Below are 24776 nucleotides of genomic sequence, written 5' to 3' on the forward strand. Positions count from 1 at the left end.
AAGCCATAAAGCTATGGCACTTTTCCAGTCATAACGAGGCGAGCATAGTTTTAATTTACCTAAAAGGCCCACTAAAACGAATGAACTTTTGAAGAAAAATGGCGCGCCCGGGATTCCTTTTGTTGTTTTCACGTCCTCCTTCGCCATTGGTGCCATTTCTATTTGGCCCCGGTCCTGTCTGCCTCATTTAACACAAATGTGTTGACAGGAGCCCTGTCCCCCATTCTGCACGCAAGGAACAGCAAAGGACACATTAGCGAGTTTTGAAATTGGAATGAAAGCCACACTCGGATTCTTCGTTGTCACAGCACAAAGAAATAATTCTGATGGGTGGTTCGTTTCTCCTCCTCTCTCTTCCAAGCGGCCAGAAGCGTTTGATCACAAAACTTCTGTTTTACAGCCGCCATGGCAGCCATGTATTACAGCTACTACATGCTGCCGGACGGGACGTACTGCCTTGCCCCCCCGCCCCCTGGAATCGACGTCGCCACTTACTACAGCGCGTTGCCGGCCGGCGTGACCGTCTCCAGCACTACCGGAGTGGCCACGATAACGGCGCCTCCTCCTCCGGGCACGACACCGCCACCACCTTCAGAGGCGGCCGAGGATAGCGGCGGGGCCGTAGCTGCCACAACTTCTGTGAGGTACCGTATTTTTTACCTACTCCACTTCTACCCCGGTTGCCGTTCATTTATTTATAATTCTATTTTTATGCCGCCACTCCCGGACCTGCCAGCTTGCAGCAGTTCAGGAAAAGGTTAAAAACGTAATAAAATACATTAAAATCCCAGCCCCCAACCCCCTTGCAATCCTCACCATTCCAACCCCACCCCACTCCCGGATTGCCAGATCTTCAGGGAGTCTGATCCAGTTTGGCACTTGGAGAAGAGGAAAGATCTTCTTCTCAGCCTCAACCAAACACCTGAAGGAACATAGCTCTGAAGAACTTTGACAAGCTCCATCAGGGCCTTCAGCTCTCCGGGTGATATGAGCATATAAGGAATTTTTAATATACTTATTGGGTGCTATGACCGTATATGGAATTCGTTAAACATTTATGAGGTGATACATGATCTGGCGTCCTGCGAAGTTTCACACCTTGGTGCCAAAACTAAGGTGTCCTGGTCTGGTGCTGGAATGGAGATGAGTAGAGCTTCTTTTCACAGGCTGAGCATCTGATTTTTCTAAGGTGGCGCAAGTAGCTCTGCCTTACAAAAACTGGCTTTTCCAGCAAGAAAGAGATCATTAGTCACCGAGCTCTCCAATGTGAATTCCTCCCCAGACTTCACGTGGCCACACTTCACATGGCTGGGGTTGCGAGGTAGAATGTTGCCCCCCTGGGGGGTTCCGAAGCATACATCACCTCTTTCCTTTCTCTATTGCCTTGGTAGGTGGGGGTGGAATGGGATTGTGGCCGCCATGTTGGGGATTTTTAATGTCTTTTAAGGGGTTTTAACTGGGGTTTTAAGACTGCTGTTACCTGCCACGAGCCTAACCAGTGGCAGGAAATAAATGTAATAATAATAATAATAACAATAACAACAACAACAACATTTCCAATGTTTTCAGCACCATCCCTCCCGCGGTCGCCATCATCCCCCCGCCCCCGGACATCCAGCCTGTAATTGACAAGCTGGCCGAATACGTGGCGAGGAACGGGATTAAATTTGAGACCAGTGTTCGTGCCAAGAATGATCCAAGGTGAGCACAAGGGCCTTTTTCCTTAATTATTTCATTTGACGACACGGCAAAAGAGAGCAGCTTGCGCCTCTCTCCCTCTCCCTCTCCCTCTCTCTCTCTCTCATTGGCAGTCTGTTTAGCAAAGAGAGCTGTTCAAGTAACGTGTTGTAATTCCTCATATTAAAATTCAAGAGTCTTCTCAGAGTTAATGATAAAGCGCTATTGCCTAAGAATCTCGAAGCTGCCGCTTCTGAACGTATACATCTTCTGGGCATTTTAGTTATAAGTTATTATATTTCAGAACATCAAATAGCGTTTTGGCGCCTGGGGTGGAGGAATATTAAATGGCGGTGGGTGTTTTCCGTGTCAGGTTGTGCTGGGTTTTTTTCTTTTCTTTTCAAACAAATCACGTTCGTTCCTTTCTGACAGGTTTGAATTCCTCCAGCCGTGGCACCAATACAATCCTTACTATGAATTTAAGAAAAGATTCTTCCTCCAGAAAGAGGCCAGCGACAGCTCAAAAGTACGTTTCAGAAAAACGAGAAACGACAGTGTGCCTTTTGGTTCTCTGTCCTGTGCATGTTTTAGGTGTGCCTGAGATTAGGGAACCGCAAAGCCAGTCCTCATAAAGGACATTCAGAAACTCTGAGCGTGCAGTTTCATGCACCCAACCCCCAATTGGTATGGGCCACTAGCTCGTGACTCTCATGTAGTACACAGAATTAATAGAGTTTTGCAGAGCCCTACAAGACTGGGCACTTTCACGGGAATGACTATTGCATAGATCACTGTGGCTAGGTGTTCTGGGGCCAAGTAGGGCACTAATAGCTTGGCTTGGCAAAGGAGGTACAAGGCTAGCCGTTCTACTCTTGTGACCTGTGCTTCCATTGAGAAGGAAGTATCCAGGATCACGCCCAGGTTCCGGGCAGAGTGGGCCACTGCTAGTTGCGCCCCATCCAGGTTGGGCAAACGTGCTTCGCTTGGACCCAGCCACAGATCTGCCATCTTTGAAGGATTGAGCTTCAGACGACTCTGCTTGAGCCATCTCATCACTGCTTGTAGGCAGCTGGCTAACGTTTCTGATCTACGCGCCTCTCATAATCGCAAATCCTTCACCCCTTGAAAAATGGGCTACTCAGAGGCGATCAATCAACCTTTTTAAAAGAAAGGCACGTTAATTTTATTTAAAACGGTCTCCGTTTCATGTTCTACCCCTCTTAAGTCTTTGAAAGCCTCTTTTAAGTAACAGTCTGTGGTGGTGAAGTAGTTCGTAGTCACTTTATTTGCCCACCAATCTAGTTTGAAGCGACAAGGGAAGCACTCGTGCCTCGTAGAACAACGGCTTCCATCTGCGCCTCTCAAAACATCCGAGGTTCTGAAGGGTTCCCGAAAAAACTCGCCAATGAATCACATTAAGAGTCCCCATTTTATTGGTGAAGTATGTTCTTAATGATACCACGTGTGCCATTAGCATTGAGTGTCTCTCGCAGCCCCATCTTGATCAACAACCCTCAGAAGCGGAGACCGCTGTTTGCCGGTTGTGTGTGTAGTTCTTCCGAAGTCAGAAGAATCGAGAGGCATCCCCTCATCCCACCCTGTTGCTTTTGGGTCTGCCTGCTTCCCGAATGCGTCGGCCAAGCCATGTGACAATACTGGCTGACGGTTACAGGAGTGAGAGGCATTGTGATAATCTTGCTAGGCTCCTCAAGGTTGCTGTTGGACTACCTTGCAAGTTTATGACCGTCCCACAACTCTTCAGCCGTACTGTTGCCCTGCCTTTCCTTCGCGACACTTCTCACGCCCACCCAGGGGCCCTCCCCTTCCCACCTCCCTCCACACCCATCATTGGCCGTTTGGGGAGGGGAGGTGGGTCGACATGTTCACACGTGGTCGTATGGCCCAGTGAATGTTTTAACAAATGTTTACAGTATATTTTCAAATTAATTAACTCACAACCATTCGGGAGACCCTTCCAGGGGCTTCCAGAAACCCTGGCTCAGAAAGGCTGCACTAGATCTCGGGTTTTTCTTGATAAGAGTCCTCTTGTTCTTGAGCATAGAGTCCAAGAAATGTTCCCTGGAGCCAGGGGTGGAGCGTGTTGGGAAATCCGTGTAAGAGGAGGTAGTATTGATAACCTCTCCCCATGGTGACCTGAGGAGAGTCTTCCAAGTTGTTAGGACACCTCCTGTCACAGTGATGCAAAAACGTATGGGTTGGGATCCCTAAATACATGACCTTTCAAGGATGACTCACAAGGAGAGATTTTTTTTAGTTCAGTAGGAAGTGTTTTGCAAACAAAAGGTCTTTCCTTTCATCCCTAGTAGAAGCCTCCATCTGGGACCTCAGGGTTATTCATTCATTCATTCATTCATTCATTCATTCATTCATTCATTCATTCATTCATTCGATTTTTATACCGCCCTCCATTACAGCTCAGGGAGGTTTACATACAGCGTTATTGGGTAATGCATGAAACGACCTAAGTATAGAACACAGTCAAAAAGGACATCAACAATAATCCAACAGTGGTTTAAATTAACATGATATCAGTGAATTTGATCAACAATAATATAACAGGAACAAGAACTTAGAAAACTCCTTGGAGAGGTCAGGCTGGTGTAGGCCATGGAGGAGATGTCTGAGGGGGGACCTATAGATGTTATTGGGTTGGTCAGTCTCAGGGGAACGCCTTGAGAATGACCAATAATAACAAGGTTGCTTCTGGTCCAAATCAACAATTTTGTCCTGGGAAAGGGACTCATTCTGAACCAGCTTCCTCGAGCAAGCGTGGCCAAACTGGTTCTCCAGATGCCCATGGATTACAATGACCAGCAGGCAGGGGCTCATGGTAATTGTAGTCCGTGGACATCTGATGAGCCACAGTTTGGCCACCCCTGTCCTGTATCCTCTTTGTTTGATTACTTCCATTGCCTCTCTATCATAGATCGTACGTTCAGCTTTAATTTACACTTCTTGTTCCCTAAACAAACTCAGACATACATCTGTCCTCCATGAATAAATTAAGCCAATTAACTCTAGTTGCCCCCCTTTTCCTTGGAGGATAAATTCTTATTACTGAAGCTTTAGCATTACCCAATGTTTTAATCTCTCTCTCTCTCTCTTTTAATACTGCGGGTTACCGATGCTTAAAAGTGCGTGCCACAAACACCCTTAAATTTTATTGGTGTCATTAGCTGTAGCAGATAAGTGAAACTAAACTTTAAGATTGTTGCTTTAAAGAGTTCAGATTTTTAAAAAAAGACAAAACCTTTATACTCAGCCATTTCTTACATTAGAATTACTTTGTACATTCTTATTACGAAGCTGTTAGCACAGTGCTTTTTAATGACTCTCTGGAACGGCGGAACAGGGACAAAATAGCCGCGTCAGACGCCTTTGAATCATTGCAACTGTTTTCCGCAGAGCCGCTTCCTTTAAAATCTCTGAGCTCGTTAATAACAGGTAGACAAAATTAAAGTTCCGCGGCAAGTCAATAAGCTAGGCGGTTTTTCTCGTGTGTTGCGAAGAGCGGCCAAAGGCGGCGGTAATCCGTTAGAAAACTTACCGAGCTTTTTTCGGAGTTCCGGACTTGCAGGAGCTTAGAGAGCTTTTGTGTGGCCGTGAGTAGATTGCAGCCATCTTCAGCAGGTGATCGCGGCCCCACCCCACAGGAAAGAGATGGTTGCTGGCAGTGAAAGCATCCTGCAAAAAGCATGACCCTTTGAAGTCCCCTCATGCCAACTCAGCCTGCAGGTCCATCTAACTCAGTATAGTCTGGGTCAGGGGTAGTCAAACTGCGGCCCTCCAGATGTCCATGGACTCCAATTCCCAGGAGCCCCTGCCAGCATTCGCTGGCAGGGGCTCCTGGGAATTGTAGTCCATGGACATCTGGAGGGCCGCAGTTTGACTACCCCTGGTCTGGGTGGTCAAACTGTGGCTCTCCAGATGTCCATGGACTACAGTTCCCAGGAGCACTCGCCAGGATGGGGCTGGCACAAGGGCTTGTGGGAATTGTAGTCCGTAGACATCTGGAGAGCCATTGGAAAGCCCAGGTGTTTCCAACCTTCCTTGCCTTCCAATGGAAACCCCTCACATTTGAACGCACAAGCCACGCCCACATTCTTCTTGGGAGATTCCAAGTGGGGAGAACATGCGGGTGCCATAGTGCCCACGGAGGCCGTATTGGGGACCCCTGCTTTGCCGCATTAAGCATCAGCTGTCTTGAGAGCGTCACACACTTGGGTTTCAGTTGGACAACAACGCGTATCTTTGTGTTCTTGCCTCGAAGCTGGTAATGCCTTCGTCCGAGGAGGCTCCCGCCGATCCCGTCAACGCTGCGCCAGCAGAAGCTCAGTTTACTGCCGACTCACTCTCTGAGGATCCCGAATGCGCTGGCCAAGGGAACAATCTGAAGGATCTCATTGCCAGCAAAATCGCCAACGACGGCAAATTGATTAAAGGTACGTGGGTGCTCTCCGGAGAATCCAGATTTCTTTGCATTTTTTGTTTTAACAGGCTGTAACTAGCTGGTCTTGAGATATTTGCACTTAACAAGCGGTAAACCTCCGAAGCAAACCATTTGATTTATTTAAAGACGCCAGTGGGTCCGATACCTGTCGCTGAATGTTGGGTTTTCAGACTCCAGTGTCTTAAAGTATACAACGGAGTAATTTGGTAGTCTCTGAACATATATCGGAGCGCTCGAAGGAAAAGAGAAATGATCCCTTGCAATTTCACTCGTTCTCTGATTTCTGTTATTCACCTTTGGGCAAAAGAAGTGTAAGATTTCTTGAGAAAGAAGAAATGCCTGTTTCTGCGGTGAGCTTTATGCCTGTTCCCCCCCCCCCTTCCCAGTAAAGTGCAGATCAACATAAAGGCCTGTTTCTGCTCTTACATTTGTGGGCTTTCAGAAATAGTCCCACTCCCTGCCCCGGATTGTCCTCATTGCTCCCTTCTGCGTCCGCTTCATTCTGTCCATGTCCTTTTTGAAGCGAGGCCTCCAGAGCTGTAGACTGTACTCTAGGTGTGGCCTGACCAGCACTGTGTACAGCGAGCAAAAGGATCTTCCTGTTCGATCCGCCACTTTCCGCTACCGGATCTTTTCCTGTTCCGCTGTGGGAATAAGCTGTGCTAGTGCTTACGTCCTCGGGAGTGGAAAGATTGCCCAAGCATCATATGGCTGCTGAGGAAAGGCCCTGTAGCTCCGTAATAGCTTTGGGTGCAGCGAGCCCCAGGTCTGATCACTGGCATCTTGCATTTATAAAGCACTTGGGGGAGATGGAAGCTGTCCTCTCTGAAGGTTTTGTCAGAGCTCTCTCAGCCTCCCCTCCCTCGCAGGGTGTCTGTTGTGGAGAGAGGAAGGGACGGCGATGGTAAGCCACTTTGAGACTCCTTTCAGTAGTGAAGAGTAGGGGTAGTCAACCTGTGGTCCTCCAGATATCCATGGACTACAATTCCCATGAGCCCCTGTAAGCGTTTGCCCTGGTGTTTCCAGCGATGAGGAGGGAATTGTAGTCCATGGACATCTTGAGGACCACAGGTTGACTACCCCTGGTGAAGAGCAGAGCATAAAAACCATCCCTTCTTCGTCATCTGTTTTGACGGGCCTTTGGAACAAACGTTCAGCTAACCATTGGCACCCTTGGCAAGACTGCTTTGAAACATTGCACAAAGAGAGGAAGCATTTTGAAATGTAATTAATCCCCCCTAAGTAATTAATTTTCCCTTGGATTAGAAGAACTCTCCCAGTATTATTGTGTAAGCCTGGCAAAGTTATCTTGGTGAGCAAGCAATCAGATTCAGAGGGAAGGGTGAGGAAGCTGGGATTTAGAGTGAGGAAGTTGGATTTGGAAAGAGAAATCGGCTGTGAAGAAGAAAACATTGTGTTATTTGGTTTGTAGCTACGGCAAAGAAATGGGATTTATTCAGTCTTTGAAACCGAGTAACCGCAGAGATTATACTGTAGCAGAAGAGCGACTTTCACCTGGAAGATAGATGTGTGTGGCCTGAATTCAGGTTCCAGCCCAGCCCCTGGCTGAGTTCGCACATCGCATCAAACCACGGCATAGGAAGCTTATCAGCCTGCAGTCTGAATGGGCAAGCCATGGTTTGTGATCGGCCAGCAAGCCACAATCCAAAAGCCCAGGGTGAAATCCTGGTCTATGCAAACCGCGTTTCATTGTGATGTTTGAACTGGCGAACCGTCGGCATGGACATCCTTGCCCTTCCAGATGCTCTGCATCATCAAAACGCTGAATAAATGGAACCCCCCGGACCCCGCTATGTGCTGCTAAATTCTGTGCAGCCGCCATTAAGATGCACAAACATTTCACAGGAAAACTAAATTTTTGTGCCTTTTTTATAACAGTCTGGCAATGTTATGTAAATTACTGTTTAATGATTTTAGGATTCAGCGTTTTAAAGGCATTCGCCGTTTTACTTCGAACTTTAATATTACCAGCGTTTATTGTTCTGCTCTGAATGGCTGCCAGTAAGGTGTTTGTTTGAATCAATGGGAAATGAAAGCAAATAATTAGCTCTGCCTCATGATTTGGAAGCTCCAGCCACAATTTAGGTTCTAAAGGCAGCCGTGAGAGTTTGGCGAGAGAGCCCACCGACACAGTGGGGAGTTATTTGCATATATTTGGAGCCGGAGGTGGAGCGTTCTGAGCATGCACGGCTTCCAAGTTGTGCCAATAATCTCCCCAGTTTGGGAACATGAAACGGGAGAGGGCAGGAAGCCCCTCTTGCCTCCTTGCTGCAGCCCCAAGTTAGATCAGGATCTTGTGGGCTTCAAAGAGAAGCTGCGGCAGGACAAGCTAGCCGGAACCTGTCAGCCCAAACCCAGTCCGTTACTAAACATATTGAATCATTTGGCCCTGAGTTGACTGTGGAGGAGCCGCGGAGATAAATGTTCCAGCTTCAAGGATGCCCAGATGTGATGCCAGCTGGCCATGCCTCTCTGCCACACCCCTTGGAAGTGACATGTCACCAGAAGTGATGTCACCACCTGCACCTTTCGCCCTCTTTCACTCCCTCTCCCCATCTTTACTATTACGGCAGCTCTGCCTCTTGTAAGCTGGAAGGAAGGGCAGGAGCTGAGTAGACAGCCCAGATCCCCATACCATGCACAACCAACTCGCCCACTTTGATTGTTACAACCATGGCCTCCTTGCCAAGCCCTCTGGGCAAAGGGAGCCCATTCTGTGGCCTGTGGCCAAGTCCATTAAGGTAGGAGGGGAAAGGTCACGGACCTTCTCCATGGGAGCTACAGACCCCTGGTTTGGATTCCCTGCTGTATGTGACATTTTTTCAGAGGAACCTTGGTCCAGTGCTCTCAGGGATTCATAAAGGTAAAGGTATCCCCTGTGCAAGCACCGAGTCACGTCTGACCCTTGGGGTGACGCCCTCTAGCGTTTTCATGGCAGACTCAATACGGGGTGGTTTTGCCATTCCCTTTCCCAGTCATTACCATTTACCCCCCAGCAAGCTGGGTCCTCATTTTACCGACCTCGGAAGGATGGAAGGCTGAGTCAACCTTGAGCCGGCTGCTGGGATCAAACTCCCAGCCTCATGGGCTGAGCTTTCAGACTGCATGTCTGCTGCCTTACCACTCTGCGCCACAAGAGGCTCTTGTGGATTCATAATCCCCATTAAAAATCCCCCTCTTGCTCGTACCATCTTTATTTCCTCAAGGAGCCAAGGCCAGTTGCTTTGCAGCTCTCAACTTTCCTCCCGCCAAGATGGTCTCTGGGACTGTGTCCATTGACCCTCCAGCAGCCCAGATTATCCTGTGAGCTTTTTTAGGCTTGCGAATCTCACATCCCCCGCCTCAGCCCCTGACTGAGCTCCCCCCCCCGCCTCCATTTTAACAGCCGCCTGAGAGTTATTGCAAGGATGAACAAAGCCAAGATTTTAACAGGAGCTGCACTTCAGAAGCGCTATAGAAATGATAGATGAAAGCGTTAGCAATGTCCTCGGCACTTACCATTTTAGTAAAGTTTCCATTCTAAACACCTTTTATCAGTTCATAATTCTTTCTCCCGAGCCTGGAGGCGGGCACGCGTAAAGCCACACATACTTGTTACGTATAAGGCATGCGAGTGACATTATCTTGCAAAAAACGAGCTTAATTCTACGGGAAGGGCTGTTTACAAATAGGGACAATGCCAGCAGTTGACACATCCCTTGTCTGATTCTCTTTTTACAAACTGAGCATGCCTTTCTCGACGTCTTTACCCTTGCAAAACCCCTGACACATTCTTCAGACTTCGAGAAACCCTAGAAGTGGCGCGATCGAGCAGAATACGGTTGGGAAGCAGAGCTGTGGATGTACCTCCCCACCCCCCTCCAGGCCCATCATTGGCTATTTTGGGAGGGGAGGGGGCTCGACATGACCACATGTGGTCCTATCACCCAATAAATGTGTAAGAAATGTATTAAAAAACAATTAACTCGCACCCATTCAAAAAACCCTTCCAGGGGCCCTCAAGAAAGCCCAGGGTTTCACGAAACCTCAGTTGAGAAAGCCTGACCTGAACTTTTGCGTTACTTGGATCAGATTGTGTTGCATTTCAAGTGCTGTATGCACACCCACAAATGGCACCTTTTTCTTTGCATTGTCATGGCATTGCCTCTCCGCTTCTTGAATTGGCATGGGTTGTAGGGCTATTGAAAGCCTGTACTCTCATTCGAGATTTTTATGAAGATTACGTACAGGGAAAGATCTGGCCCCAGTTGAGATCAAACGTGCTTCCTTGGGGCCAGGGATCACCAGCTGGTTGGAGGGGGCAGAGCGTAAAGCTCTTTGTGGCGTATATACAAAGCGGTCGAAGGACCAAGAGTCCCGAGATTCAGAGCAGCGCCGAATTCGCAGGGCATGCTGGGAGGTTCTTTGCGGGAGGTGTCACTCTTTTGATTGACCATTCAAACTTAGTGAAGAGTAAGACGTGCCAGTGCTTGTTCCTTCCTGCCGGAAGTCGTTTCCCTTTTGAAAGAACAGGTGCTGCTAGTAGAGCCCTCCACCTTCAGGAGATGAAGAGAGAAGGAACGTGGGGATGCTGTAAAGACGGGAATGGGTGAAAGCAAGCACCGTTGGCAGCTTTTTACGTTAATCACTTCCCCCCCCCCTTATTAATTTCTCAGCGTTAAGACCGTCGCTTTAAGAGACAATAGGAGATCAGTGCTAATTCCTGATTACAAGAGCCTCTCCCCGTTACCCAATTCTTTAGCCACGCAGCAATCAGTTAAAGTGTGTCCTGTTAACAATATCATGGCTCAGGCCTTACCTTTTTTTTTATCTCTCTCTCTTTTTTTTTAACAGCATCATTTGCACCGATCAGCTTTGCAATCAGAGCCAAAGAAAACGACCTGCTTCCCTTGGAGAAAAACCGGGTGAAGCTTGACGACGACAGCGACGAGGAGGGGGAAGAGGGCAAGGAAGGCCACGAAAATGCTCACGGCGCGTCCAACAGCAGCACGGCGTTCGCCCTGTCCAGTAACGCCGCTGAAGAGAAGAAGCCGCAGCTTACGCAGGAGGAGCTGGAAGCCAAACAAGGTAACGGAAAAAGAGGTCCTTCTGGAATGTATACCTGGATCGTGTCCAGTCCTGCAGAAGGCTTACCAGCCTGAGCTTTGGAAAGCTGGCTTTATTGAGGTGCGTGGCTCCATGATTCAATGCAAACTTTGCTTGCAGAAGATCCTACAGAAGCGTTTCTCACCTTTTTTTTTTTTTTTTACAATGGAAGGCGTTCTTCAGGCTTCGAGAAACCCCAGGATTGGAACGATTGTGCAGAATTTGGTTGGGAAGTCTAGCTGTGTATCATAGCCTCATAGAGTTGGAAGGGAAGGGACTTCCAGGGCCATCTAGTCCAACCCCCCTGCACAGTGCAGGAACTCACTACTACCTGCCTACAAAGACCTCTCGTTTGAAGTTTTGTTGCCAAACACTGAATTATAAAGATGCTGATCATCCAAGCAGGCGCCTGGCTGCGGTCCTAGTGCTGGCGCCCATGCTTCTGCCAACTAAGCGCGCCGAAAAATTGGTCTGGAAGCTCCTATTCCACCATCGGGTACATGCATGTTGTGGCCTTATTATAATTAACAAATGGAAATTTAATTGGCACTTCCCTGCTAGGCTCCGAGAAAATTCATTAGCACCACCCCCGCTTTTGCAGTCTGTCCTCTGGGCATCTACCTTAATAATAGCTGTCAGGGCCTGCGTGAAAGATGCTGACTTCAGATTCCCGCAATGTCTCGAAATGATGCGAGGGAATGCCAGCAGGAGGAAAAGAGGGACGCCCATCAGGAGACGAATGGAACTCTGTAAGGGAAGCCGTGGCTCTCGCTTTGCAAGACCAGAGCAGGAATGTTAACTATCATCATCATCATCGTCATCCTGCCCTCCCAGTGTGTCTCAGGGCAGTGTACAAAATGGGTTAAGATTAACAGTCAAAAAACCAACGCAGTGCATCAGTATTAAAAAAATAAGACAGAATAAAATCATAGAGTTGGAATAATGCAGTTCTCAGGGAGTAATCTTAGCTACTTTAGGTATAAGAAGAAGAAGAGTTGGTTCTTAGATGATGCCTTTCTCTACCCAAAGGAGTCTCAAAGCGACTTACAGTCGCCTTCCCATTCCTCTCCCCACAACAGACACCATGTGAGGAGTGTCAGGTTGAGAGCCCTGAGATTACTGAAGAACAACTGGTTCTTATATGCCGCTTTTCTCTACTCGAAGGAGTCTCAAAGTGGCTTACAGTCGCCTTCCCTTTCCTCTCCCCACAACAGGCACCCTTTGAGGTAGGCGAGGCCGAGAGAGCCCTGATATTACTGCAGTGCTGTGACAAGCCTAAGGCCACCCAGCTGGCTGCATGTGGGGGAGCGGGGAATCAAACCCGGTTTGCCAGATTAGAAGTCTGAAATCCTAACCGTTACACCACGCTGGCAACTGGACCTAAATCGAACCACCCTTCAGGCAGGGAAAAGCAGCATATAAGAACCAACTCTTCGTCTTCTGAGAAAGACTGAGCTTAAATGCATTTTGGTTTGCATACTTGACAGAGCTCTTCCTACCTGATGGTTTGTAGCATGCTTAAGGTTAGTCGTGAGTAGAATGCCATGCTGCCTTGTAACATAGGCAGAAAAAGACAAGTCCCCACCCCATGGACCTTATACCATCCTAACTCTGTTTTTTTTTTTTAAGTTTGCTGGGGGTACTTAGTGAAGCAAGTTCCCCTAAACCTTCAATAATTGATATCTTGAAGATCAAATAAGTTGTAGCCAGCAGCGTCTCGTAACATTAGTTTTCCTTCATCGACAGGTTTCTCGAAATCCTGAGCCGTGTTTAATCTGCTTGCACGTGTACAATTCAGTAATATAAATAAATATATAAAATAATTTGATGAATTTGTAACGGTGCTGCAGAGGGTATATTTTAGTTCCAGCAAGCGGGTCTCTCCATAAGATGCAAAAGAGATTAATAAGAACTCATGAAGCAATTTCCAAATGGAATTATTTATTAAAAACTCTCCTGCAGGATGTATCTTTCGGAGTGTCAGGCTTCCCTGTATCTAATAGTTAGCTCTGAATATATTATTCCATGTCTGCAGGTAACAAAAAGTTGCTGAACATCCCATTCCAGGGGGAATTACTCATTCTCTCATTCCGACAGTGGATGTATAGGGTTTTCTTCTTTTAGTATATTGTTAACCTTGTTGATAAAAAATTGCATTTTAAAGAGACAAATGAAACAAAGATTTGTAACGGTGTCAGTTAGAGTTAAGTCTTTGTGTAATTTCAACTGCTCGGAGATTAGTAGTTTGAATTGCTTGTATTAATTACATTTCAAGTGTGTTCTAAACCCAGACGGCACGAGCCAAAATAGAAATGAGAAAATTGAAACAGGCACACCTGATTGCAAGGGAGCATTATAAAATCAAAATGCATGAAATGCTTTTGAAGAACTGCATAGGGAAGAATTACTTTTTAAATCAACATTGTTTTACTTGTGGGCTCCAACAATCTACAAATAGAGGTTGGATTCTACCATTGGAAATGTTCTACTATTTCCGTGCTCAGCTTTTGGGCATAGCCAGCCTCTCACTTGTAAAAATGAATAGTAGTAATGCGGGCACAACGGGAATATTTTCTTAACACAACTGCACTCATGAAACTATCTCCTTTCCTTCCAGTTCAAATGTCACCTTTTTTTTTTGTTTGGGGGGGGGGGGGAACATTGACTTATTTGGGTGTTAAGTTAAACTCAATAACATCCAAAACACTGAATAATGTATGATGAAACACATAGTATGGTGTTGCCAACGTTATTCAAATTTTGAACAGTAACTGCATCCTCGGAACAGGCTGTATGTATCCGCCATATGCATAAGAAGATTGATTGCCTTCAGATAGCTTGCATATAAATGTTCGTGCGTCATGTTTTGAATGAGTTCAACCCTGTCTTAAAAGCATTCTGTTCGCTCCAAGAGAAGAACTGGTTTATAAAGAGTTTTACATTCGTCGTCCCCCCCCCCCCCCCTGGTGGAAATATTCATTCATTCATTCATTCATTCATTCATTCATTCATTCATTCATTCCATTTTTATGCCGCCACACCCAACACTCATGGCAGTTTACACTCGATAAAACATAACAACGAAATCAGGGTCCAGTAGCACCTTTAAAACCAACAAAGATTTATTCAAGGTGTGAGCTTTCGAGTGCAAGCACTCTTCCTCAGACTTCCTTGCACTCGAAAGCTCATGCCTTGAATAAATCTTAGTTGGTCTTAAATCTTCGTTGGTCTTAAAGTTGCTACTGGACTCTGATATTGTTGTGCTACTTCAGACCAACACGGCGACCCATTTGAATCTAAAACATAACATATTTATTTATTTATTTATTCGACTTATTGCCCGCCACTCCCATAACTGGCTCATGGCGGGTTACAATTGTCTGTGTTAAAAGCCCCATTAAAACCCCACTAAAACACTTCTGGACATTCATCCAAATACAGAACAGACTCCTAAACATTAAAAAAACCATGGCGGTCTACAACCCACTAACCCCCCAAAAATCTAGTGCAGGAGTGGGAGGAGGGAGCGTAGATAACATAGCAAATGCTTAAGCTCTTAACACTGGGGGGCCCATTAGATCTTCCTCACCACACCGGCCTCAACCATAGACTTGGTGGAAGAGCTCTGTTTTGCAGGCTCATAAAATATTTAAAAGGTGCTCATTAAAAAAATTGTATTTTCCAGGCCTTCCCATTTCTAAAGTGGTCCATTCAGCTTTGTTTTTTCCCTGTTGGTGTTTAACAAACTTGCTTATCCAAAAGAATTGATCAGAGGCAAGGCCAAGCCTGTCTCGGGTGTGGGGAGTTATTTAAGCAAGTGTTTACGCATCTGCCTAGCACAGCCTTTCTCCACATTTTGTACCATTGAGAAGCCCCTGAAACAGTCTTCGGGGTTTGAGGAGCCGCAGAAGTGGTGCGATGGCGCAGGAAACATTTGGGAAGCAGAGTTGTGGCCATGCCCACCTGGGGCCCCTCCCCTTGCCACCCCCTCCAGGCCCATCATTGACCATTTGAGGAGGAGGGACAGGTCTGAAGAAGTGGGCCCTCCCTTAAGACAGTCTGCTTCTCCCCACTCCCCCCCCCATTCACACACACCAAAAAACTTTCAAAGCTCACCCCATTGGTTTTCCCCCTTTTGTTTCCCCAGCCAAGCAGAAACTAGAGGACAGGCTGGCAGCTGCGGCAAGGGAAAAGCTAGCCCAGGCCTCCAAGGAATCGAAAGAGAAGCAGCTCCAGGCAGAACGGAAAAGGAAGGCAGCCCTGTTCTTGCAGAACCTGAAGAATCCCCTGGCCGAAGCCGAGGTGGAGAAAATCGAGGAGAGCGCCTTTAATCTCGAGGTGAGAAAGGGAGAAACCTCGATATGTCGGTTCAAGACCTTCCCAGGTGGTGTGTGTGTGTGGGGGGGGGGGGGGATTTTATGTTTGCTCATGTTGCTGTTTTCAGGATTGAAGGAGAACTCTGGGGGTGGAGCTGAATTTAATAGTGCATTTGCTGTTAGTTTTCATGACGGTGCTAAAAGGAACCTCTCAAGCTTTAGCAGTGCGCTCACACATGGTCTATTCCAGCACTGAAATGGGAACTTGGGTGTGTAAGGCTGATAGAAGCCCTCCCTTGGGTCTCGAGACTCTCATTTTAGCCTTCGAGTGGTTTGCTTTTGTGGGAGTATCCCATATTTTTTGCCTCCTGTGTGAAACTTTTCCTTTTGCATCTGGGGTGTTTTCTCTGTATGTGGTTTGTACAGCTGAATCTGTCTGCCACAGACAGGTTTGGCTTTAATTTTACGTCTACATCCCAGCCGTGACTCAAGGGGGCCATGGCTCAGTGGTGGTAGAGCATCTGCTTGACACGCACAAGTTCAGTCCTCATCATCTCCAGCTAAGAGGTGCAGGCAGTAGGTTATGTGGAAGACGTCAGCCTTGGAGAACTGCTGCTGGTCTGAGCAGACAGGTTCAGCTGGGTAGCTGTGTTGGGCTGAAGCAGTGGAGTCCAGTAGCAGCATGAAGGTTAATGAAGTTTTCTTCGAGGTGTAAGCTTTTGTGTGCGTGCACACAAGATCTTATCCTTTGAGCATAACTTCTGTTGGCCTTAAAGGTGCCACCGGACTCAACCTTCATTCTGAGCCAGCTTGGTGTAGTGGTTAGGAGTGCAGGCTTCTAATCTGGTGAGCCGGGTTTGATTCCACGCTCCCCCACGTGCAGCCAGCTGGGTGACCTTGGGCTCGCCACAGCACTGATAAAGCTGTTCTGACTGAGCAGTAATGTCATGGCTCTCTCAGCCTCACCCACCTCACAGGGTGTCTGTTGTGGGGACAGGAAAGGGAAGGCAAATGTAAGCTGCTTTGAAGACTCCTTTGGGTAGAGAAAAAGTGGCATATAAGTAGCAACTCTTCTTCTGAACAGGCAGTACTGTTGTGGAGGGGTCAGTGGCCTGATTTAGTTTAAGGCGGATTCATGCATCTGTAGCAGTCAACTTTGGATTATGAGACGGAGACAGATCTAGGCTCTTTCTGGAGGTCTGCAGGGATTTGAACCCAGGGCTCCCAAACCAGCACTCATGCTTTAACCCCTCTGTAAGACTGCTGTCGGGATGATACAAAACCACAGTCAGTTCTTGTTGAATCCAGGATTCAGAATGTCTAATGCTGCAATTTAAAAAGAGGTTCCTTAAAGAAGACATGCAGCACTAAGTGCAAATAATTATTGCTTTAAAAAAAGGAAAAAGTCCAAAGATCATTGAGGCCCCAAGAGGCTTTTGCCCTCCTCGTATTAACTGAATATTGTATGTGAATCTCCTCCTCAAAACTATGAGGAAATCTTCTTCTCTACCCGCCCCCCCTCACCCCCGCATACACACGCAGGATGCCCTTAAACACAGCATCAGGAAGTGCTTTTATCTGAGGCCAGGCATTTAGAGCATAATGTAGAATGAGCGTGGGGTTTGAGCTCGTATCTCCGAATCAGTAAGCGCACAATAACCCTCAGGCGCAGAGAGCGAAACGAGGGTGTTCGAGTCACTCAGGGGTGCCGTCACTCTGCCATTTTGCACATCACTTGATTTCAATAGCAGCTGCGCATTCAAAACCAATGTGCTCATCAGTTTTTTAAAATCATTTTTGGTTTAGCAGCCAGTACCCCCCTCCAGCATTTGAGACCGAGGCAGGGGCTCTTAAGCCTGTAAGGTTGCTAAGAGCAACCCCGGAACTTTGATTCTGAAATCATTCATGCCTGGGGACTCAAGGAGCTGGGCTGGTTGATGGGAGCGGAGAGTATGCGGCATACAAATAAAGCAAATTTGTAAGGATTTCTGCATTTTGCCCTGGTCTTGTAGTTGGTTGAGGGGGAAGTCTGCGTTGACCATCTCAGTGCCAGCGTTCGAAAAAGAAGAGAATTGAGAACACTGGAAATATTTCCAGTTCAAAAACACTCCCAGCCAAAACTAAACTGGCAAGGCTCGAATCCCTCCTCCGCTTAAAAAAATTAGTTACATTCTGATTTTCACAGGTTATATGGGAAACACATACTTGCCCCGGGGCTCCCTTGCCTTGCCTTTGCCCCAACTGGACTCCTTCATCCCAGCCTGCTAGCCAGAGAAGGAGTATGGGGTGCTTTGCCTCGGGCAGAAGCTGGGTGCAGGGAGAGCCTTGGCCAGTCGCCGCCACTGCCACCTGTCTTCCACCCTGCTCGGTCCTCTGATGCCACCACCTCAGTTACCCGTAGTTGGCTCCCTTCACATCTACTGGCGTGCACTCCCTCTTTCCCCTGCCTATCTGTCATGGGTGAGGGCAGGACAAATGAACGTCACATCCGCTATCATTTCTGTTACAGGGAGCAAGGCAGCAGATGTGTTTCCACATCAAAAATGCCTGCTATTCAAATTCCTTCAATAATCCTGGCAAACTGGCAGGCCTTAAAGTTCCTCCTGAAGATCTCCAAAGGGGAGGGAGCTCTTGAGAAAGCCCTGTCCACAAGGCCAGAGCCATAATAGAAAAAGCACAGGCTCCAGTCACTGTGAGACAGGCCACCCTAAGTGGTGGGATAGCCAACGGATGAGCGTTTGATGGCCATTGCTGACACACAGGGACATATGGAAAGAGAGAGACACGTGGAAGGAGATGGCTCTTCTGATATGTAGGTAATGAAGGGCTTTAAAGTTCACAAAGGAAATATTGGAGTACAGGTATATAGCTTGAGTTCGGGAGGGGGGGTCAGAACAAGGTACAAATGTTCACGAAACCCTGTTTGAGAAAGGCTGATTTTTCAGATGATGGTCATTAATGCCTTAGTCCAGAGGAAAGTTCAGCCTGGAGAAAAGGAGGTTGAGAGGGGACATGATAGCCCTCTTTAAGTATCTGAAAGGTTGTCACTTGGAGGAGGGCAGGATGCTGTTTCCATTGGCTGCAGAGGAAAGGACGTGCAGTAATGGGTTTAAACTACAAGTACAATGATATAGGCTAGATATCAGGAAAAAAAATTTCACAGTCAGAGTAGTTCAGCAGTGGAATAAGGAGGTGGTGAGCTCCCCCTCACTGGTAGTCTTCAAGCAAAGGTTGGATACACACTTTTCTTGGATGCTTTAGGATGCTTTGGGCTGATCCTGCGTTGAGTAGGGGGTCTGTTGTGGGGAGAGTAAAGGAAAGGCGACTGTAAGCTGCTTTGAGACTCCTTTGGGTAGAAAAAAGCAGGACTTAAAAACAAGCTCTTTTTCTAAACCCCAGTATCATCCAGCAGTATACTAAATTCTTGTTCCAGGTAAGGCCGAAATCTCCCGAAATCCAGTTATTTTCATTTGGGGGGCAGGGATATTCTGTATTCTGAATGTCTCATCTATGTTGACCAAGAAGTTGAAAATTAGCAGTTTTTTTGTTTCATACCAAGCAATTCTAGATCAGTGTAGCCCCAGGAAATTAAGGGTAATTGTCTTTTATTGCTGGCCACAAATATCAGAACTATCACACTGATTAAAGCTGGTTCATTAAACAATTATTTTTTCCCCCAGCAGACACCCCGGCCAGCTGTCTTATGACTAGTGGACCGACCTGAAACAATTTCATGCTGATCAATACTAGTGAAGCATTTGCCATCCCCCAGTGGTGGTCCAATTTTGAGTCCTGGTTCCTGTTGTTGTAAAACTACAAATGAGACCTTTTTAAATAGATACCCCGGCCACAAGGAGAATAGCTTAATAACACCTGTGTCGCCAGGTGTGTTCTGTCTGGCCGAATCCTTTGTTTACTGCCTCGAATCAATAGAACAATTTTCTTTCAAAACAAACCCAAAAGAGCAGTTTTCTTAAAAGCCGATCCAAATTATTCCAATTGCACCATCGTATTTTTAGCTGGCACCTTTTGAAATAGCTACCATATATTTAATGTAGGTTTTGGTCTCTTATTCATTCCCGTGAAATACCAATTACATACACGATGTTCTCAAAACCTTTCTGTGGCCTGTGGCTGTGCATTTTGTAGTGTCTTCTGCCACCCCCGGTCAGACACTGTTGGATATTCCAAGTCCTGTTACCTTTTCCGCCAGTTCCACTGATGTAAGAAATGGCAAGCTTTCCAAGTCACCCCCGGATTGGACTTCCGTAACTCACTCTACACAGTCCCACCCTGGTCCTTGATCCAGAGACTGCAGCTGGTGCAAAATGCAGCTGCTGGGGTCCTCACAGGTACATCTTGGGGAGCCCATATCCAGCCTGCGCTGGGGCAGCTGCATTGGTTGCCGGTTGCGGCCCAGATCAAGTTGAAGGTTTTGGTATTAACCTTCAAGGCCATCCATGGTCAGGGCCCCACTTATCTGAGGGAACATTTGCATGCTTATGCCCCCTGCAGAGCTCTTCGCTCTGCCGGGGCAAATTTACTGCATATTCCTGCCCTCGACCTGAGCCAGGGCCTTTTCAGTCCTGGCCCCAACCTGGTGGAATGAACTTCCAGGAGAGCTGAGGGCTTGGATGGAACTTGCTCAGTTCTGCAGGGCCTGTAAGACTACTTGGCTGTCCAGTGAGGAGGAGCTCACCACCTCCTTAGGCAACTGGTTCCACTGCCAAACTACCCTGACTCCCCCAAAAGTTTTTCCCTGATATTTCGCTGGTACAGTTCTATGCTAAAGCCATGACTGTATGTCCTGTCCTCTTCTGCCTACAGGAACTGTTCCCTGAACTCCTCCAAGTGCCACCCTTTCACATACTTAAAGGTTGTCCCCCTCTCAACCTCCTCTTCTCCTGGCTGAAATTCCTATTGAAGTTCCTAGATATTTTTATTTTCCTTGACTTATACCCTCACTCTCTCCCCAGCGGGTTCTAGAATCATCCTCCTGGACAGCTTTCGGCCAACCTACTTCCGGACTCAAAACAGCTTAAGCGTTTAACAGGCAGGGATTCTTTGAAACTGACTTCTGTTGAAGTAAGGGATTGGTGTTAGATAATATAGGGTATTACTTCTTGTTCCTAACCTATCGTTCCATAAGGTCCCCTGTTCTTCAGCGTTCCTTTGTCTTTGTTCCCTGTGGCAAGATGAAAAAGGATCTCTACCGGGCCAGAAAGTCCTGCAGATTTCTTTGCTGAGAAAAGGGGGACAGTATGACTATTATCCAGCCTTCATTGTTCTTGGAGTTTTGATTTCTTTTTAAATTCATTATTGTGGAAATCAGTTATTATTGCAATTTGCACTTATTTTTTTAGGGGGGTGATCTAGTGCCTCTTCAAAAGGGCTGAGCTTACGGGCTGTTTTCAGGGATTCTGGGAGACCATCCAGCAATAACAGTTCCCTCATTCTAAAAACACAGAATAAGTGTGGAAGCTGCTTCCAGAATGAGTTGGGGGGGGGGGGGGGCAGGGGTGTATGGCACAGTAGTGCATTGTCCAAGTAGAACTTCCCAGGACAATTTCTGAAATGTATGAGAACATAACCCAGCCTTCCTCAACATTTTTACCACTGAGAAACACCTGAAACATTCTCCAGGCTTCAGGAAACCCCAGAAGTGGTGCGATCGTGCAGAATATGGTTGGGAAGCAGAGCTGTGGACAACCCCACCCATGACCCCTTCCCTTCCCACCCCCTACAGGCCCCTCGTGGGCCATTTTGGGAGGGGGGCAGGTCGACATGACCATGGATAGTCAAATCATCCAATAAATTTAAGATATATTCAAATTGAATTAACTCCCACCCATTCAGGAAATCTTTGCAGGGCTTTCAAGAAGCCCCAGGGATTCACAGAACCCTGGTTGAGAAAGCCTGACAATACTGAGTTGAATTCTGCGAATGCGAATAAACTGGCCCTCCAGGATATCCGATGGAGGTCTTTAGCTAACTGATCCTCTTAATATTGCCCATGCTGGGCGTGGGGATCTCCTAGGGATGCTCTGTTACTGAGCAGTAGCCCTGGCCAAGGGGCTGTTCCTGGCTCTCTGAGAAGGAGTTCCTAAGAACGAGTTTTATGGGGTGGGGGTGAAGGCAGAAAATTCCCAAGAATAGTCCTGAGATGAAGACAGAGGATATGCCGTGACACCAGTTGACATAGGCATGCCCATGTCGATGGAGCCAGGGTTGGTCCTTCCAGACGAGACGGAAAGGCATCCCAAGTCAGCCTTCCACAGATACCTTAAAACATTCAGCCCCCTTTCTAGGTCCCCGTGCATCACGGCTTCAGACACGTTCCTTGTATGTGCTAAAACTAAGTGGGACGTATGTAAATGGGGCTTCTTTTATTTTACATCTTTTTTTCCAATCGCTCTTGTGTGTGCGTCTTAATAGCACGGTTCATGGTTATTAATGAGCGTGCGGAAATGCAAATTTAACGTCAGACAATGAATATCTATAATTGCTCCTGAACGACAATAGTCGTAATTAAATTGGCTGCTGTGAATGGCATGGTAAATGGCATATTATTAGCCACCAACTAATTTTGAGACCCCCCCCCCCTCCCCGACTTTTTTCTTTGCTCTGAAGTCGCTTGAGAGCTCATTCCTCGATCGCCCTATCCAGCTCAGCCGGTGGTTTGGATCTTTACCCTTCTTTTCTGCGGAACGGTGCGCAAAGTGGCCGGCTTGGCCGAGAAATCACAAAGAAGCAAAGCCGCGTCTTGACGAAGGCTTGAGTGAGCTTGCATTTATGAAGGTGTCATGTCCACCTTGCTCTTGACCATTGGTTCTCGCAACAGCGGCAAACCAAAGGAGGTTGTAGGGTTGCACACGTGCTGGCGAACATGGAAGGCCGAGGCGGCCAGTTCCCCGGCGTGGAGGGGTGGCTCGGTCAGTGCTGGCTGCCTTGGCCTTCCATGATCACCAGCGCGCACGCAACCCTACAACCTCCTTTGGAGCGCCGCCATTTCCGCCGCCAGCGGTTCTCAACCCCTCCCCCTTTGGGTCGCCGAGGCCGCCGCTACAATGGTGGCAGCCTCTGCGACCCCCATGAAAGGGTGGATCGATCCTCTTGGGCAGGGGTAGTCAAACTGCGGCCCTCCAGATGTCCATGGACTACAATTCTCAGGGGGCTCATGGGAATTGTAGTCCATGGACATCTGGACGGCCGCAGTTTGACTACCCCTGCTCTTGGGGGTTGGGACCCCCAGGCTGAGAACCGCTGCTCTTGAGGGTGAGAACAGCTTTGAAAATTGAGATGAAGCAGGGAGCTTTCACCTTAGCAGAGACGGAAATGCAAAGTCGGGCTACTATTACCGTTTTTTAGGTATGAAGCCACGATGCCAGGCAGGCCGTTCAAAGCAGATGTGACCCAGCTCACCAGATTAGAAGTCCGCACTCCTAATCACTACACCAAGCCCAGGGTTTCTTGAATAGGTTTTAACAGATTTGAAATGTGTTAACAGATTTTTAAAAAATATATACAATTATTGGGTGACATGGCCCATATATCAGGGGTGGTCAACCTGTGGTCCTCCAGATGTCCGTGAACTACAATTCCCATGAGCCCCATGAGGAGGAGGAGGGGCTCATGGGAATTGTAGTCCATGGACATCTGGAGGACCACAGGTTGACTACCAATACCATATATGGTTATGTTCCCCCCCACCCTTCCACAGTGGCCAATGTTGGTCCTGGAGGGGGTGGGAAGGAAGGAGCCCCAGGTGAGCATGTCCACAGGCTCTGCTTCCCAACCCTAATTTGCACCATCACGCCACTTCTGGGGTTTCTCGAAGTCTGTAGAATGCTTCAGAGGCAGGCTGTGTTGGGGGGCTGGATCACGGCCTACACCGGCAGGACGGCATTTCCGAACCAGCAAACTCCTTTCCTCCCAACAGATGTTTACCCTGCCTGCCAGCAACAAGGGAGCCACTGTTTATGACACCTGAGCTGCTGCAGGTTGTACGTTGTCAACTTGCTCCCGGCATTTTCTAACACAGTAATGGCCTGTCACGATCCGCCTGATTTGCTAGGGTTTTATGAATATTGTTAAGCACTTACCCAGCTTCTCACGGGGGGCTCCAGCTTGTACTTTTTCAAGCACGCACATCAGCCAGGTATGTCAATAACAAGAGCCCGGTAAATGGCTTCTGCCCGTAATAGGAATCGGAGCCAAGCTTATGTTCTTCATAAAGAGAAAATAATTGATATTCAGAGGGAGAAGGATTGATTAAATAAGTGCCTCCAAGAGCTTGAGAAATGCGTATCCCAAGGCTTTCCGTTCACGTACCACTTAGAACAGGGGTCTTTGGGGTTGACATATGGGGCAGCCTCGGAACTTTCCCCAGAGGGATTACAGAACTCAACAATGGCCGGCTTTATTTCATTCCACCTCTTGTGTTAACCTTTCTCAGACAGCCTTACTTTCATTTCAACACCGGCATGCCTATTGTCCACCATCCATTAACACCTTCGGTTGCTTTGCTAGATGTGCTTACCTAGATTTGTTAGAGAGAGAGAGAGAGAGAGGAAGTCTATAATGGCCAAGAGTTGGCATTTCTTCCACCAATTCCACCCTAAACTGACTTTTTCCTATTAAGACATCAATTGATATTGGATGCTTTTGCTGGGTCACAGTATAAATTGAACTCAGCTTATGCAAATATAACACGTTCCTCGAGGGGACTTGTCTAAGCAACCAGCAGCTCCGCATTAATTCCTGGAAATCACATTGCGGATTTATTGGTTTTTATTGGTGATTGCACTCCTTATAGCCGGCCTTTCGTCTAGCCCAAGGGTGCTTGCAAATTCACATTTAGCCTGCTCTTCTCCCCCCCCCCCTTCAAAAATGCCAGCAGCCTGTGGCCATAGAAGATGATGGCCTTGGCAATGCCTCCTCACCTCTTTAGGCAGCCATTTCCATAGGGTGGGAGCGGTGATGGGGGGAAGAACAGGCTGCAGTTGATGGCCACGTGGGCTACCCTAAATGGAGGAACAGCTAGGAAGGGAACCTGAAACCCACAACGTGCACATGGGAAGATATGGTCCTTTGGATATGCAGGTCCTAGGGTGCGTTGAACACACAGGCATCAACACAACCAGCCACCGGAATCTGTCTTTTAGGAAGAAGTAAATATTGAGAAGAAGAAGTTGGTTCTTATATGC

General features: G+C 47.5%; 1 protein-coding gene across 5 annotated transcripts in view; it reads left to right on the forward strand.

The window, feature by feature from the left end:
- The window catches only part of SFSWAP (splicing factor SWAP), an 86791-nt gene that overhangs the window by 35369 nt on the left and 26646 nt on the right, over positions 1-24776 (forward strand). For 4 of the 5 annotated variants that reach the window (XM_077308479.1, XM_077308481.1, XM_077308483.1 and 1 more), the window contains 6 exons: positions 401-644; positions 1570-1701; positions 2110-2203; positions 5969-6140; positions 11003-11236; positions 15402-15592. In XM_077308479.1, coding sequence (XP_077164594.1) covers positions 401-644; positions 1570-1701; positions 2110-2203; positions 5969-6140; positions 11003-11236; positions 15402-15592 — 1067 coding nt within the window. The remainder of the gene's footprint in view (positions 1-400; positions 645-1569; positions 1702-2109; positions 2204-5968; positions 6141-11002; positions 11237-15401; positions 15593-24776) is intronic. The other variant, XM_077308480.1, reaches the window with a different exon arrangement.

The sequence above is a fragment of the Paroedura picta genome, chromosome 13 (assembly GCF_049243985.1).
Source record: "Paroedura picta isolate Pp20150507F chromosome 13, Ppicta_v3.0, whole genome shotgun sequence".
In the NCBI taxonomy this organism is placed as follows: Eukaryota; Metazoa; Chordata; class Lepidosauria; order Squamata; family Gekkonidae; genus Paroedura; species Paroedura picta.